Raw genomic sequence first — 14,798 nt, 5'->3', positions numbered from 1 at the left:
ATGCCTTTATTCCACTGACTGAGTTTCATTGCCAAAAGAAAATTTTACTTTTATGTTGTCAATCTAGTCACAAATGAGAGCACAATAGAAATGACTCCTGGTTTCCCTCTGTGGTGTCTCTGCCCTACTGATTATGGTGTATTAAAGTACAACCTGAAATTCTGGACTGCTTGTACCTCTGTTAATACACCTACATGTATCTTAACTACCTTCATCTAGGTTTGAACTTTCCAAATTATGTATTTCAGACTTTGAGAAAGAAGGGCCTTAATGGGTGTGACAGCCCAGATCCTGATGCAGACGATTCAGTAGGTCACAGCCCTGAGTCTGAGGACAAGTACAGGAAAATTAACGAAGATATTGATCTAATGATCAGCAGGCAAAGATTGTGTGTAAGTACTCAAACCACTCTTCCTTTTTTTTTTTACTCTTGATATTTCTCTGAACCTGGCAGGCTTTGAACAAGAAAGAAAACAAAGGCTGTGAAAGCCCCGATCCTGACTCCTCTTATGCACTCACCCCACGCACTGAAGAAAAATACAAAAAAATTAATGAAGAATTTGATAATATGATCAAGAGTCATAAAATTCCTGTAAGTACCAAAGGTAGATGACTGGTCTGCTGATAGCTGCCGCAGTAACACCTCTTAACCCTTTCAGTGAGGACCTTTTTAAGAAACACTGGAAAAGCAAACCAGTCAAGTTGCCATCTTATCCTAGGCACAGCACAGCAGAGAACAGCCCTCGAAGGTGCTTACTAAATTCTCTGATGGATAAGAATTGCATCCAGATAGTCATACTGAGGTAGAAATATTGCAGGAAGAAGACAAATACTATGTGGCAGCCCCTGAATTTACACTGTTTAAAAATAAAAACCTTGGGGCCGGAGAGATAGCATGGAGGTAAGGCATTTGCCTTCCATGCAGAAGGACAGTGGTTCGAATCCCGGCATCCCATATGGTCCCCTGAGCCTGCCAGGGGCGATTTCTGAGCAAAGAGTCAGGAGTAACCCCTGAGCACTGCTGGGTGTGACCCAAAAACTAAAAATAAATAAATAAATAAAATTAAAAAAAATAAAAACCTTATATAAGCCACACCAAGTCATGGAACACATAGACAACCCCCCCACACCAATGTCAAGAAAATCTGAAGATTTACTTGAAAATACAGATTTATGTATTCTGTTGGACCCCACCATTGGAATTGAAGTTTTCTCATGTAAAATGACAAAAATCATCTCCACAAAACTCCTTGCTGAATAAAGAAAGCTTGAGCCCCTCTCCCTAAACATGACATTCAGCCGCAACACTGAAGGGTTAAAGCTAATGCTCGCTGCAGGAAAGCAGACTGCATGCAAATTTAATGGTAAGACTTCAACATGTCTGTGTGCTGGGGTGATTTTATAGTCTTATCAGAATATTTGCTTTGCCTACACAATATTTTCCATGCTTTAACTTTCGGCTAAGTTTTGTCTTAACCAAATCAAAAAATTGCTAACAGCCAATCAGTTGTGCCTTGCCAGATATTTAAGAGAAATAACTCTGCATGTATTATTTTGTTTGCCCACATATAGAGGGAGATGTACATACATTTAGTATATTCCCTTACCAAGGGATGTTAATTTTGTGACATAGAGTGATGAAGCTTAAGATTGACACACTTTGGAAATAACTAGTGTTAGTATGTGAACCCTAATTGTGGAAAAACTTCTTTAGATAGGCGATTACTTTCTCAAAAAGTGTGCTTTTTCCTAAATTAGTGAAAGAGTCTCAACCTTAGAGGATTAAAAGACCGGTCAGTGAGTGATGATATGTTTTAGCAATTATATATACAGACCTTTAGGGCACAAGCTCTGGGCCAAATTTAAAACTGGACTCAAATTAATGTTTGATACTTCCACATAAATATAAACTCATTTATAAAATATTTGCTCAGGACCTGGAGAGATAACATAGTGGTAGGGCATTTGCTTTGCACACAGCCGATCTGGGACAGTCCTGGGTTTGATCCCCAGCATCCATATGGTCCCCTGAGCCTGCCAGGAGGGATTTCTGAGCACAGAGCCAGGAATAACCTCTGAGCACTGCTGGGTATGGCCCAATAATAATAATAATAATAATAATAAATAAAATATTTACTCAGTGGCCAAAATAAGAATATAGTGGATAAAGCATTTGCCTTACACACAATCTAGATTCAATAACCTGCATATCAGATGGTCCCCTGAGTACCACCAGGATGATATCTGAATATAGAGCCAAGAATTACCATTGAGCATCCCCAGATGTGATGCAAAGACTAAAAAAAATAATAATAATTAATTGCATATTAAACTGTCTAGTTTATAATTCTAATCTGATTCTTCTGTAAAACAAAATAATTCCAGCAGTAAAACTATTATCTGACATTTTTTTCATTATTTTATTTGTTTTTGAGCCAACCCAGCAGTGCTTAGGTCTTACCCCCTGGTTCTGCACTTATCAATCACTTCTGGTGGGACTCAGGGGACCACATTGTACTATATTTCTGGCCCTTAATCAAATTACTAATAGGCCATGTCATTAAGAAATACTCAGCACATTGAATTATTAAAAGTGACATGAAACTAAGTACTACATACAGCACATTCATTGTGGGCACCTTATTGGTTCAAATAGTTTCTATTTGATGCATCCCTCTTAGGGCTGACTTTCAAATGATTAAAAAAAAAAAAAAAAAAAAACTATCCATGAAAGCTTAATGATTCCCTGGACTTTCCCAAGAGTCAAGAAACTTTGAGTTCATTTTTGTTGTTTCAATTCAAATTTCTTATATTACATAACACCCAATTAAGATTGCTGTGCAAAAATGTTTGCGTATGTAAGATCTTTAGATGAAGTAGCCTTAGTTAGCCTCTCAGAAGTTCCCTGCATAGTCAGGAAGAGGGCATTGGATGCTGAGTTCCCAGCTGGGCAGTAATCCTAACTGTGTGTGGCCCTTTAAACCCGCCCCACCCCCCAGGAGAGTATACAGAGAACTTCAGGATCAAATCCTGTACCCCAGGCTTTAAGGCAAATAGGTGTGATGTATACCTAGGTTTCTCTACTGTATTTCAAACTATTATAGATAATTCATAACCGGGTAACATGATTTTGTTCAGGTACATGCTATGAGGTGAGACAGAGGCTCAAAAGCCTACGTTTACAGGTAGAGCCCCAAGGTGCTAAGCAGCTCTTAGCTGTACCTCCTGCTTCCATCTCCATGATAAAAAAGCTCGTTTTCTCACATTGCTTCCAGTTGTTGGAAGTAAATTTTGCTGAAAGTTTCCACAGCTGCTAAAACATTTCCAGCAGGGTAAGGACACTTTGCCCTTTGTATGGAGAGAGTATCTCCACCTTTTTAAAAACATTACAAGACTGTTTTTCTATTTCAAAGATCCAGTTCGACGAGTTTCCCTTTTAAACTAGAACATTTAATATTGCAGTCACCAGTTAGTACACAGTAATTTATGCCCATATTCCTCAATTACATGAAATAATTCATGGATGATTTGGGATCTTGTTGACTGGCATTTCCTCCTGTAGGGTTGGCCATGTTTCATGCTTGGCTTCACAGCAAGGAAAAACCGCTCCTTTTGAGGAAGCAAGAACTAGGAAATTGGCTAAACTGTAAAGGAGTGCTAGGTGTGAGGTTGGAGAGAGTGGGAAGGGAGGAAGGGAGGAACTAGATTAGAAAGGTAGACATTTTCTGCAATAATGGACGGTGAAGAAAAATAATACTACAACTAGGATCAAGGAAGGAATTGAAAAACAGAGTACTTGAGGCTGTTAGTACACAAAGGAAGAATCCGCAAAGGATGGAATATTTGATGTCAAATATTGCAGTAGGGATAAAATACAAGCTTCTCGTGGGCATGAGGGTGGTCTGGATGTAAAGAGGAGGGTATTACAGGGATGGTGGAGAAGTAGAGTCTAGTTGAGTATGACCACCTATAATGTCTAATTATTATATAGAATTTGGCTTTTATTGCTATAGGGAGCAAATACACGAGAATTGTTTTAAGCATTGTGCGGTGCTGGAGAGATAGATGGCAAAGAAATGAACAGGGTGTGCTAAAAGTAGTCAGGCAGCATTGAATTGTTAAAATTGAATTGCTGAAAAGTTGTTCAGCAGCAATATGGACAGTCAGGAATTAATGGAGGTATGTGATTTTTTTTCCTGTACTGACATGCAGCAGTCTCGTAATTAAAGATGTTATTAATGTCCAATAAAAAAGGATTCTATTTATTAGACAAGGGGTGAGAGTTTCTTAATTAAAAGTATTTATTTTATTTATACTAATTTGGGACCATACCCAGATCTGTAGAAGGCTCATTCCTGAGTTTTTGCTCAGGGACCACTTCTAGTGGTCCTAAGGGGACCATAGGAAGTTCCAGGGAATTGAAACAGGTCAGCTATATACAAGGCAAGAACATTTATCCCCTTACTCTGGCCCTAATTAAAAGTATTTTATTAAAATTCTATTATTAATTAATTGAATATTATAATAATTTAATTATACAATATAATTAAATATTCTTCACTGTCAATAATAATTTATTTAATTTATCAGAATTTTTATTTAGGGTCAGAGATATAGTACAGTGAGTGGGTAGGGTTATTACCTTGCACGTGCCATCACGGGTTTGATCTCTGGCATCCCAAATGGTATTCAGAGCCTACTAGAAGAGATTTGTGAGTGCAGAGACAGAAGTACCCCCAAAGAGCCACCAGAAGTGGCCCCCCAAATTTACTAAAATATAATTTGGACTTTTTCTTATCAGGGGGGTTGAGAGAAGAGTTCAGAAACCTTTTTTGACTATAATGACTCTCTTCAGTAATCATGACAGGTTTCCTTAGGGACAGAACCAAAAGGTTTTAGCTATCATGTCTGTATCTCTTAAAATCTTGCTGGCCTTTCGGCTATGTGACATGGATAGTCACATGGGCCCCTACCCTGGCAGGACCCTGCTGGTTTGAATATGTTTCCAGTACTGTCTGGAAATTCTGAATAAAGTTTTTAACAAGGACCCCTACATTTTTTTCCTGAGCATGAAAAATTATACAGTTCTGCCTACAGAATTTTATTTATTCACCCCAAATTTCCTCCTTGAGTGTTCTGACATTTGAAGCCTGACAATAAGATAAATGCAATTTGGGAGTTTTAAAAACAATGTTATGGCTTCCAATTTTTGAAAAACTATATCTTCTAAAATTTGGGTAATTTTCTTTTTCTTAGTTTTGAAAAGTCAAGAATCATAAGAAAGAAAAATGTTAATTCTCTAGAAATGTTTATACAATAGAAAACCTTTGTGTTTCCTAAGAAGATTATAATAGGTGATCTCTTTATAAATGCAGCCATTTGTTGTCTCAAATATGATTGATGGAAATGGAATAGCTTGCTTGGTTAAATGGAAGTTTATGACATAATTGTGGCGAGATTTTTTTCTGAAAGGAAGACTAATGTCCCTCCTGTTTCTTTTAGAAATTGTCTCATTGGCATCATTTTAAAACATATTAGTCTTCAAGTTTGCTATAGCCAGTTTCTGATGGATATAAAGCAAAGGATCAGAAAGTTAATCCAAAGGGTTGAGCATACATTTAATGTAGGAGCTCCATTTTCAGTTCTTAGTATCAGTTTATTCCCCAATCACAGAGCTGGGAATAGGTCTTGAGCACCACCAAGTGTGACACAAAACCAAAAATTCCTTTATGAGTGGCACAAAACAGAAAGGTGGTAGAAATTTTTATGAATTGTGAATAATTTTTTGTTTGAGAGCATACCTGTTGGCTTTTTATGACTCAGTATTCAGTTGAACCAAGCTGTTGAGCTATCTCATGAGCCCTAAACTGAATTTTTGGGATTTTTGTTTGTTTGGGGGCCATACCCAATGGTAATCAGGGGTTACTCCTGGCTCTTTGCTCAGAAATTGCTCCTGGCAGGCCCAGGGGACCATATGGGATGCTGGGGATCAAACCCAGGCCTATCCTAGATCAGCAGCATACAAAGCAAATGCACTACCACTGTGCCATCACTTGGCCCTGTGAATTTTTGAAATACACTCAATTATTAGATTTATATATGAGTGATGGTCAACCAATATGAAGAGTTTTATAATCATCATCAAAATTAACTACAGTTCAGAATATTGAAACTGAACATGACTTGGAAAAAGACAGAGAAAAGGAAGTATAGAAAACATTCAGTGCCTGTGACTTCTGGGTGATACAGAACTTATTAAACAATGCTTAATAATAGACAAGTAGAGGCAGAAGCAATGACGAAAGCAGTAGGACATTTACCTTGCTCCCGTTAACCTAGGAAGGACTGCAATTCAATCTCTCAGCCTCTCATATGGTTCCCCAAGCCAGAAGCTATTTCTGAGCACATAGCCAGGAGTAACCCCTGAGCGTCACCAGATGTGGCCCAAACAGAAAAAAATTAATAATAATGGACAAGTAAATCACCTGCTGGTGACATAGAGGTTCTACTTCAGTCTTCTACTCAAAGACTCTCAACATTCTGTATTCAGTGGAGACTTAGTTTTTTCTAATATGTCCAGATATTTAGGTACCCAATAGGAGATGAATGCTAATGACTAATAATAGCAAAGTTGAATATTTGTAGCAAAAGATGGCTTTAAAATTTCTCATCCGAGTAAATATGGTTGAGGGAATCTTCAAGCTGAATTTTCCACGAAGACCTCAGTCAGCTATTTTCTAGAAGTTAGTGGTATAGACCAAACACCACCATAGATGTGCATCCACATTCTAGGGAATCCATATTGTTCACTATTTATGCAAATTGCAAACAATGAACTACTAACACTCTTTTCTTAGTCATCCATATGTAAATTTCTGACTATAACAACTTATTCTACCCCTAAACTTACACTGTTTTGTAAAGTGATTTCAAAGCAAAAGTATCAGGCTACATTTACTAGATAGAGGAGCATAGTTCACTTACTAAAAAGCACTGGCATAAAAAGAAAGGAATTATAAAGATAAAGAAGGAATGTTTAAAGATTTCAGTCATATTGTTAACATAAATTATACCATTCAGTGCCTGATCAACTATCAATATATTGTGATTTTATAGTTTTATACCTATACAGTATGATCTAAATATTCTTCTTTGCATAATAGTCAATTAATATAATAAAATGGTGGCTAAGCTCTGCATTACTTTAAAGCAAAACTGCTTTTTTGTCATGATGAAGTGGAACATTATTTATCATATCTGAATTTATAACAGAAGGAGAAAAAATGAGCAAAAGAAAAGGTAGTGGAGGGCAGGGGGCGGGGGGAATGCAAACTATGGTGTCCAGAATGGCAGAATGGTTTTCCTTGAGAAGACCAAAGTTTAGGCAAATTTGAAGCGGTAATAGAGTAAGCTAAGGAATTAAGATAAGAATCAGAGAAAGAGAAGGATGATAGGAATTAAATAACATACTGACTGACAAGAACTGGAAATTAGAAGTCTTCATGACCACTGAAAGTAATCTAGCTTTTACTCTACTTAAGATTGAAACTCTCAAAGAATTTTTAGCAAAAGAATTCCATCATCTGCTTTATTTTTAAAAGACTCAATCTATTAGGTGGAAAATAAAACACAGGGAAAACACAATAACACAGGACTATTAGGAGGTAATTACAAGAGATAATTGTGCTCACTCCTAGGGATATATGCTAGTAATATAAAAAGCACAATACAAAAAGGCTTTCTGCATGCCTATGTTCATCACAGCACTATTTACAATAGCCAAAATTGGAAAACAACCCAGGTGCCCTACAACAGTTGGGTGACTAAATAAACAGTGGTACATCTACACAATGGAATACTATGCAGCCATTAGGAAAAAATGAAGTCATGAGATTTGCTTATACATGTATAGACAGGGGATTATTATTCTGAGTGAAATGAATCAGAGAGAGAGGGATAGACATAGAATAATATCACTCATCTGTAAGATATAATAAAAATAAAACATAGTATGATAATATCTAGAGGTAATAGAGATTAGAATCAGAAGGACCAGTAGGAAGCGTGCCACAAAGAGCAGAGAATATGGAGTAGAGAAGGGTCTACTTTGATAATGATGATTGGAACTTACCACTCTGAATAAAAACTGGATGCTGAAGGGGATAAAATGACATTCTTTAACAATAGTGTAAGCTACAATGTCAAATAAAGGAGAGAGAGAGAGAGAAGTAAAATGTCTGCCCCACAGGCAGGCAGGAGAGGGTTGGTGGAAAGGAAATTGGAGATATTGGTGGAGGTAAATGTGCACTGTACTGCAAATCAATGTGTCTAAAAGGGTAATAAAAAGAAAGAGAAAGAAAGAAAGAAGAAAGATGTTTTCCCCAGAGAGAGGAAGGGGAAAGGGCATCCAGTAGGGTGAAAGGGAAACTGGGGACATTAGTGGTGGGAAATATGTGCTGGTAAAGATTGTTGTACACTGTATGACTGAAACTCAATAATGAACAACTTTATCTTTTGATTAAAAACATCTGTATTATGAATAACCCTATAACCACAGTGTTTAAATGTAAAAAATTTAAATAAAAATTAGAAAAAGAGAAAGACTGGGACACAAAATATTTTTCCATATAGTCAAGAGAATACAAATTGTACCAACTATCTTTTTGACCATGATGCACAGAAAATAGAAGTCAATCACAAACAGAAACTGAGAACTAAATTTAAAAAAAAAATTTCACTGCTAACCAACCAATGGGTCAAAGAGGAAATAAAATTAAAAAAAAATAGAGAGATGATGGTTCTGAAACCAAGGTGGTTGACATGAAAAGGTAAAAAGTACTTGGAATCCAGATGTATTTAGAAGTGAAGTTTAAAGAATATATTAATAGTCTGAGTAGGGGAAGTAACAGAGATTTTATTTTGTGCTATTAAGACATTGAGCTATCTGTCATTGACTAGAGGTGGAGAAAAGAAAGAGTGATGCTAGATTAAAGTTTGTGCTGCAATATCACACAGAAATACTGAAAGTGTTACAATAATGCTAGTCATAATTAAGAAAGAAATTCAGAAAAAGAAAGAAAGAAAGAAAGAAAGAAAGAAAGAAAGAAAGAAAGAAAGAAAGAAAGAAAGAAAGAAAGAAAGAAAGAAGGAAGGAAGGAAGGAAGGAAGGAAGGAAGGAAGGAAGGAAGGAAGGAAGGAAGGAAGGAAGGAAGGAAGGAAGGAAGGAAGGAAGGAAGGGAGAAAGAAAGAAAGAAAGAAAGAAAGAAAGAAAGAAAGAAAGAAAGAAAGAAAGAAAGAAAGAAAGAAAGAAAGAAAGAAAGAAAGAAAGAAAGAAAGAAAGAAAGAAAGAAAGAAGGAAGGAAGGAAGGAAGGAAGGAAGGAAGGAAGGAAGGAAGGAAGGAAGGAAGGAAGGAAGGAAGGAAGAAAGAAAGAAAGAAAGAAAGAAAGAAAGAAAGAAAGAAAGAAAGAAAGAAAGAAAGAAAGAAAGAAAGAAAGAAAGAAAGAAAGAAAGAAAGAAAGAAAGAAAGAAAGAAAGAAAGAAAGAAAGAAAGAAATTCAGGTTGGATATGTTCTAGTGATTTTTATTAAGAGAGTCAGAGGAAGAATGATACAAAGGCAAAGAAACAGCAACCATTAACTAGAGAGTTCTGGGCCATCAGCATGGGGCCAGAAAGATAGCACAGAGGTATGGCATTTGCCTTGCATGCAGCCAACCCAGGATGAAGTTGGGTTCGATTCCCAGCATCTTATATGGTCGCCCATATGAGTCACTGCCAGGAGCTATTTCTGAGCACAGAGCCAACCCCTGAGCACCGCTGGTGTGGCCCAAAAACAAAACAAAACAAAACAAAACAAAAAAAAAAAAAAACCAATAAAAAAAAACAATAAAAAAGGGGGGTCAGCAGTCAGCAGTGTCTAAGTTAGAGGCTAAAAAGTTGCCCCTTGAATTGAGAAACATAAAGGGTATTACAAATTATGACAAAAAGATTTTCAGTCAAATGGTGGAGAAGCTTTGTAATAGATAAGATAAAGCAAAACAAAAAAACCATGTGTTCTGTAGAAACCTAATTTGTAAGAACAAAATTGCCATTAAAAACATGATTTTCAAAATCATGGAAAATTCTTAAAATTCAATACAAATAAACAATATTCCTTTAATGTAGACACTAACTTTCTTGAAATTTCAATGTGTTAAAACATTTTGCCTTGTCTAAAAAAAGTCCTTGAGTTTGCAAAATGAAGTTAGTTGTGACTAAGATCATTCTAAACAGATTATTTAATGTATGTCATTCTAAACAGATTATTTAATATATGTTAGTGTCCAGTAGGACTTTTGAAAGTGGAACAGGATGAGAGACAGTTCACTGTTCAGAACTATCCCACATACAATAATCCTATTATACATTCCTACCTACCCAGAAAATGTCTGCCTCACACTGAAATCATGGTGACATCGCAAAATAGTCCCAAATTTTTCAAAATGCTCCTTCAGCAAAGAAAGACTCTGAATGCCACTATTCTAGACCTAGAGAATTACTGTCAGGGCTCATGTGGAAAACAGTCACAAATTCCAAAGGGTAATTTTTGTTTATAAAACATTTTTAATTAAAATTTTTATTTTGTTTTTAATAAACATATTACCTTTATATAATAATAAATATATTCTATAATAAATATATTATCTTTATTAAATACCATGATGGCAAATATGGCAAAATAATTGCACTGAAGAAAACTTACTAAATGGATTTTTCACTTTTCATAGAGTTGGTAAAGTTTTAGGACAAGCAACCTAGAAACAGATACCACCTCTAAATTCCAAAAGTGAGATTACCAGAGCACAGTGAGGTCAATATATTTGTTGAAGAGAATGACCAAAAGAAGGCATGGCCTTCACTATGGGAATAAATGTAGCCTTAGCCAGCAAGAGGAATTTACAGTAGAATAACACCTTGTCTTCTCTACTGTACCCTTTGCTTCTGTTGTGTGCCGCTCCTGGCCAAGCTGAAGCAAGAGAGAAAGGGCAACCTGCTAGATGCATTCTGAATAAAGAGAAGAGGGCAAATGATCTGGAGGGGCAGGGGAAGGCAGTCTAGCATGGTTACTTTGCTTTTCACCTTTAGGTATGCTAAAATAATTCATATTTGGCCTCTTAAGTATACAGTATTTTATTTACAGATTTTCATTTTGCAGAATAAAATAAAATATTTTGTTTTAAAAAGTTTCTTGTAATTTATATACATTTATTATTTGCTGTTTTATTCCTTGATATGTATACTCCTTGATGTCGGAGGTCATCATCCAAAATTACTTTGTTACCCTATTATAGCAATTGTTACCCTGTTATAGCAATTGTTACCCTGTTATAGCAATTGTCTAATAAGAATTATGGTGTTAATACAGTACTTGACATTTCTTTGTAGTTTCCTCTAAAACAATGAAAAATCAAAGACTTGTAAAAATATATGCTATAAAGAAATTTTTCCTCTCGATTTTGATATATCCCAATCTTAAAAGAAAATAAAAATAGGAAAAGCAAAGAACAAAAAAGCAGAAATGTTCATGGAAGATATTATAAATATCCTTGGGATAATCAGGAAGCTATTGCAGATTATGACTTATGATATAAATCAGCCAGTTGACTCCTAAAATAAAATTAATGTTTGAATTAGAGAAAAATAAAAATAATTTGAGTCACTTGCACATATGCATTTAACTGACACAGTAGTTTCTTGTAAAAACCCCAGAAGGAATGTCTAATATAAATCCTGTCTTTCTAATACAAATTTTTCATATATTATTATATATGAGCTAGAATATTATATATAATACATGAAAAATCCATTATACATTAGAAATATTATATTCTGGGTCAGAGAGATAGCATGGAGGTAAAGCTTTTGCCTTGCATTTAGAAGGGCAGTGGTTCGAATCCCAGCATCCCATATGGTCCCCCGGCCTGCCAGGAGTGATTTCTGAGCGTAGAGCCAGGAGTAACCCCTGAGTGCTGCTGGGTGTGATCCAAAAAAAGAAGAAGAAAAGAAGAAGAAGAGGAGGAGGAGGAAGAAGAAAGAAGAAGAAGAAGAAGAAGAAGAAGAAGAAGAAGAAGAAGAAGAAGAAGAAGAAGAAGAAGAAGAAGAAGAAGAAGAAGAAGAAGAAGAAGAAGAAGAAGAAGAAGAAGAAGAAGAAGAAACAAAAAGAGAAAAAACAAAAAACAAAAAAGAAGAAGAAGAAAAAGAAGAAGAAGAAGAAGAAGAAGAAGAAGAAGAAGAAGAAGAAGAAGAAGAAGAAGAAGAAGAAGAAGAAAAGAAAAAGAAAAAAGAAATATACTTTAACACCAGGAATTTTCTGTCAATATATTACTAAGCATTTGCATTTATACTATTTTTTAAAAGTAGAGTACAACTATGATGATTTGGTTCGTGCAAGCAGAAATACAGGCATGATTTTGTTAAACTGGCCAAAGAAATAACCCCCAAAATATAATAACTGAGATCTGAATTACTCAAATTGAACCTCAACTTATCTTGAATTCATGAAATATCCGCCAACTCTCTCCTCTGAGAGAGAGTACCTGCCAAAAAAGATCTTGCCATTTGTCTGTCAGTATAACCCCAAATGTGAAGTGTAATATGTATCCTGAATTATCACTTTAATATATGAGTTATGGAATCATGCATGCTCTGTTGAATTCTGTATCTTAAAATGTCTATTATCCTTAAACGTTACTTTCAAAAGACAGTCTTTAAAAATATAATAAGGTATATGTGCTGTTCACCTGGCTACAGATGGTTTCATTGCATTAAACTTCTGCATAAATCTGCTTCAATAAGCAATTAAACCAACGGCTCCAATATGCATTATAATCCTCCTTTTTCTCTGTGAAGTCATCACAGTCATGTACCTTTGATCTTGCAGTCATTTCTGGCACCAGACTCAGATAGTACAAATGAACAATTATTACTTAATAGAATGGAATTCAAAGACAATGGAGTCTAATGAAATGGGGCTTTGTTTAAAACAAAAGTGAAACATTTTCTAATAGTTTCAAAGAACTAGCTCTAAGCATATTAAACGGATTCATTTATGAAGTGAACATCTTGCAGAGCTCTTGTTAATGGTCTCCTAGATCCACAGTAGTTTGAAATTTGATATTTTTTTTGGAAAAGCAAATGCTGTCTGCTGTGTCAGACTCCTCATTTTTATAGTTCTTTGAATTCATTTTCTTTTTCTCTTCTTATTAAGGCTGTTCCACCTCCCAACTTTGAGATGCCAGTCTCCATCCCAGTGTCCAGTCATAACAGTTTGGTATACAGCAACCCCGTCAGCTCACTGGGAAACCCCAACCTTTTGCCACTGGCACACCCTTCTCTGCAGAGGAATAGTATGTCTCCTGGTGTAACACATCGACCTCCAAGTGCAGGTAACACAGGTATGTGAACAGAAAATAAAATATTAATGAGTCGCTAGGAGGAGCTAAACTTGGCTAACAAGCTTCCTTAATCTAAGATGTTTTTGTTGTTGTTGTTGTTGTTTTTACAATTTTCCATCTATTACATCCTTGTTTTACTCTAAAAACCTAACCATGTAAGCATCTTTTTCAAATCTTCCTAATTCTTTGTATTGATCTTCAGCCTATCTGTCTTCAGTCTCCTCATGTGGGCAGATTTTAACCACAAACTTTCTCAAACGGGACTTCAAATATCCTGTCTGCTTACTTCTGCTCTTCTGCCTAAAATATCACGACCTCTCTTCCTTCTGATAAAGTGTCACCTACTGTGTGAAGCCTTCTCTGACAGCATTTATCCCCATTTGGTTCCGTTTTATTCTTGTATAGAATAACTCCCTTATACCACAAAGGATGTATAGCAGAAGAGAAATATGATCGGATGGTACAATACATCTATGATACAAAAACAAAACTAAGAAAAGAGCCCATGATGAGAATCTGCAATTGATTTGTCAGTGTACTTCTGGGAGCTTCTTACTGTTGTTTCTAGTCCCAGAAAAAAGAAGTGGCTGCTCATGAAAAGTTAATCGAAGGATCAGAGTAATAGTACTATTAATTGTTGGGCTCATGCATATGGCCAACCTAGGTTCAATCTTTAGCATCCCATATGATCCCCAGAGCACCACCATGAGTGATTTTTAAGCTCAGAGCCAGGATTTACCCCTGAACATTTAAAAAAGAAAAGAAAAGAAAAAAGAAAATCCCTTCCTTTCTTAGTATTCTGACCTAAGTTCATTACAATGAATGTATTGAGTAAGTGTCTATATCTGCACTGAATTGAAAGATCTTTGAAGAAAATCATGCCCCTCTTGTCAGGCTCACACTAGGCATAAAATAAATATATATTGATTATAATCAATTCCCTATCTCCAACAGGAGAGCAACATTTCTAAATCATATGCAGCAACTATATTTACAAAGGTTTGGGGTTTTTTTTTTTTTTCTTTCATTCCAGGGATCAAGAGACTTGGGCTTGAACCCTGGTACCATATGTTCCCACAAGCACTGCTGACTGTGGCCAAAAGAAACAAGAAAACATACACAAAGAGATTATTATTCCTTTAGTTAGTTCTTGTTGCTAGATGACCATTCTGTTATTTTACTTGTTTCTGAATATTAAGAGACTTTAGCTATACGTTGACATCTAAATGGGTATGTTTCTATGGAGATGACAGTATTAAACAAATAAAGTTGTCTACTGTGAAAAAAAAAGAGATTATTATTCATTAATAAGTCTTAATACACGTAATCATGTTCAACACAATTTACAGAAGAAATTTTCATTTTG

At 35.7% G+C, this 14,798-nt stretch overlaps 1 protein-coding gene across 3 annotated transcripts in view; it reads left to right on the top strand.

Annotated features, from left to right (window-relative positions):
* Nucleotides 1-14,798, top strand: part of MEF2C (myocyte enhancer factor 2C) — a 167,836-nt gene that overhangs the window by 117,908 nt on the left and 35,130 nt on the right. For 2 of the 3 annotated variants that reach the window (XM_049769136.1, XM_049769135.1), the window contains exons 4-5: nt 249-392; nt 13,246-13,432. In XM_049769136.1, coding sequence (XP_049625093.1) covers nt 249-392; nt 13,246-13,432 — 331 coding nt within the window. Of the gene's footprint in view, nt 1-248; nt 393-454; nt 593-13,245; nt 13,433-14,798 lie in introns of all 3 variants that reach the window. The other variant, XM_049769137.1, reaches the window with a different exon arrangement.

Source organism: Suncus etruscus, chromosome 2 (assembly GCF_024139225.1).
Source record: "Suncus etruscus isolate mSunEtr1 chromosome 2, mSunEtr1.pri.cur, whole genome shotgun sequence".
NCBI lineage: Eukaryota > Metazoa > Chordata > Mammalia > Eulipotyphla > Soricidae > Suncus > Suncus etruscus.
Note: the sequence above shows the minus strand (reverse complement) of the source record. Positions and strands in the feature narration are given on the sequence as shown.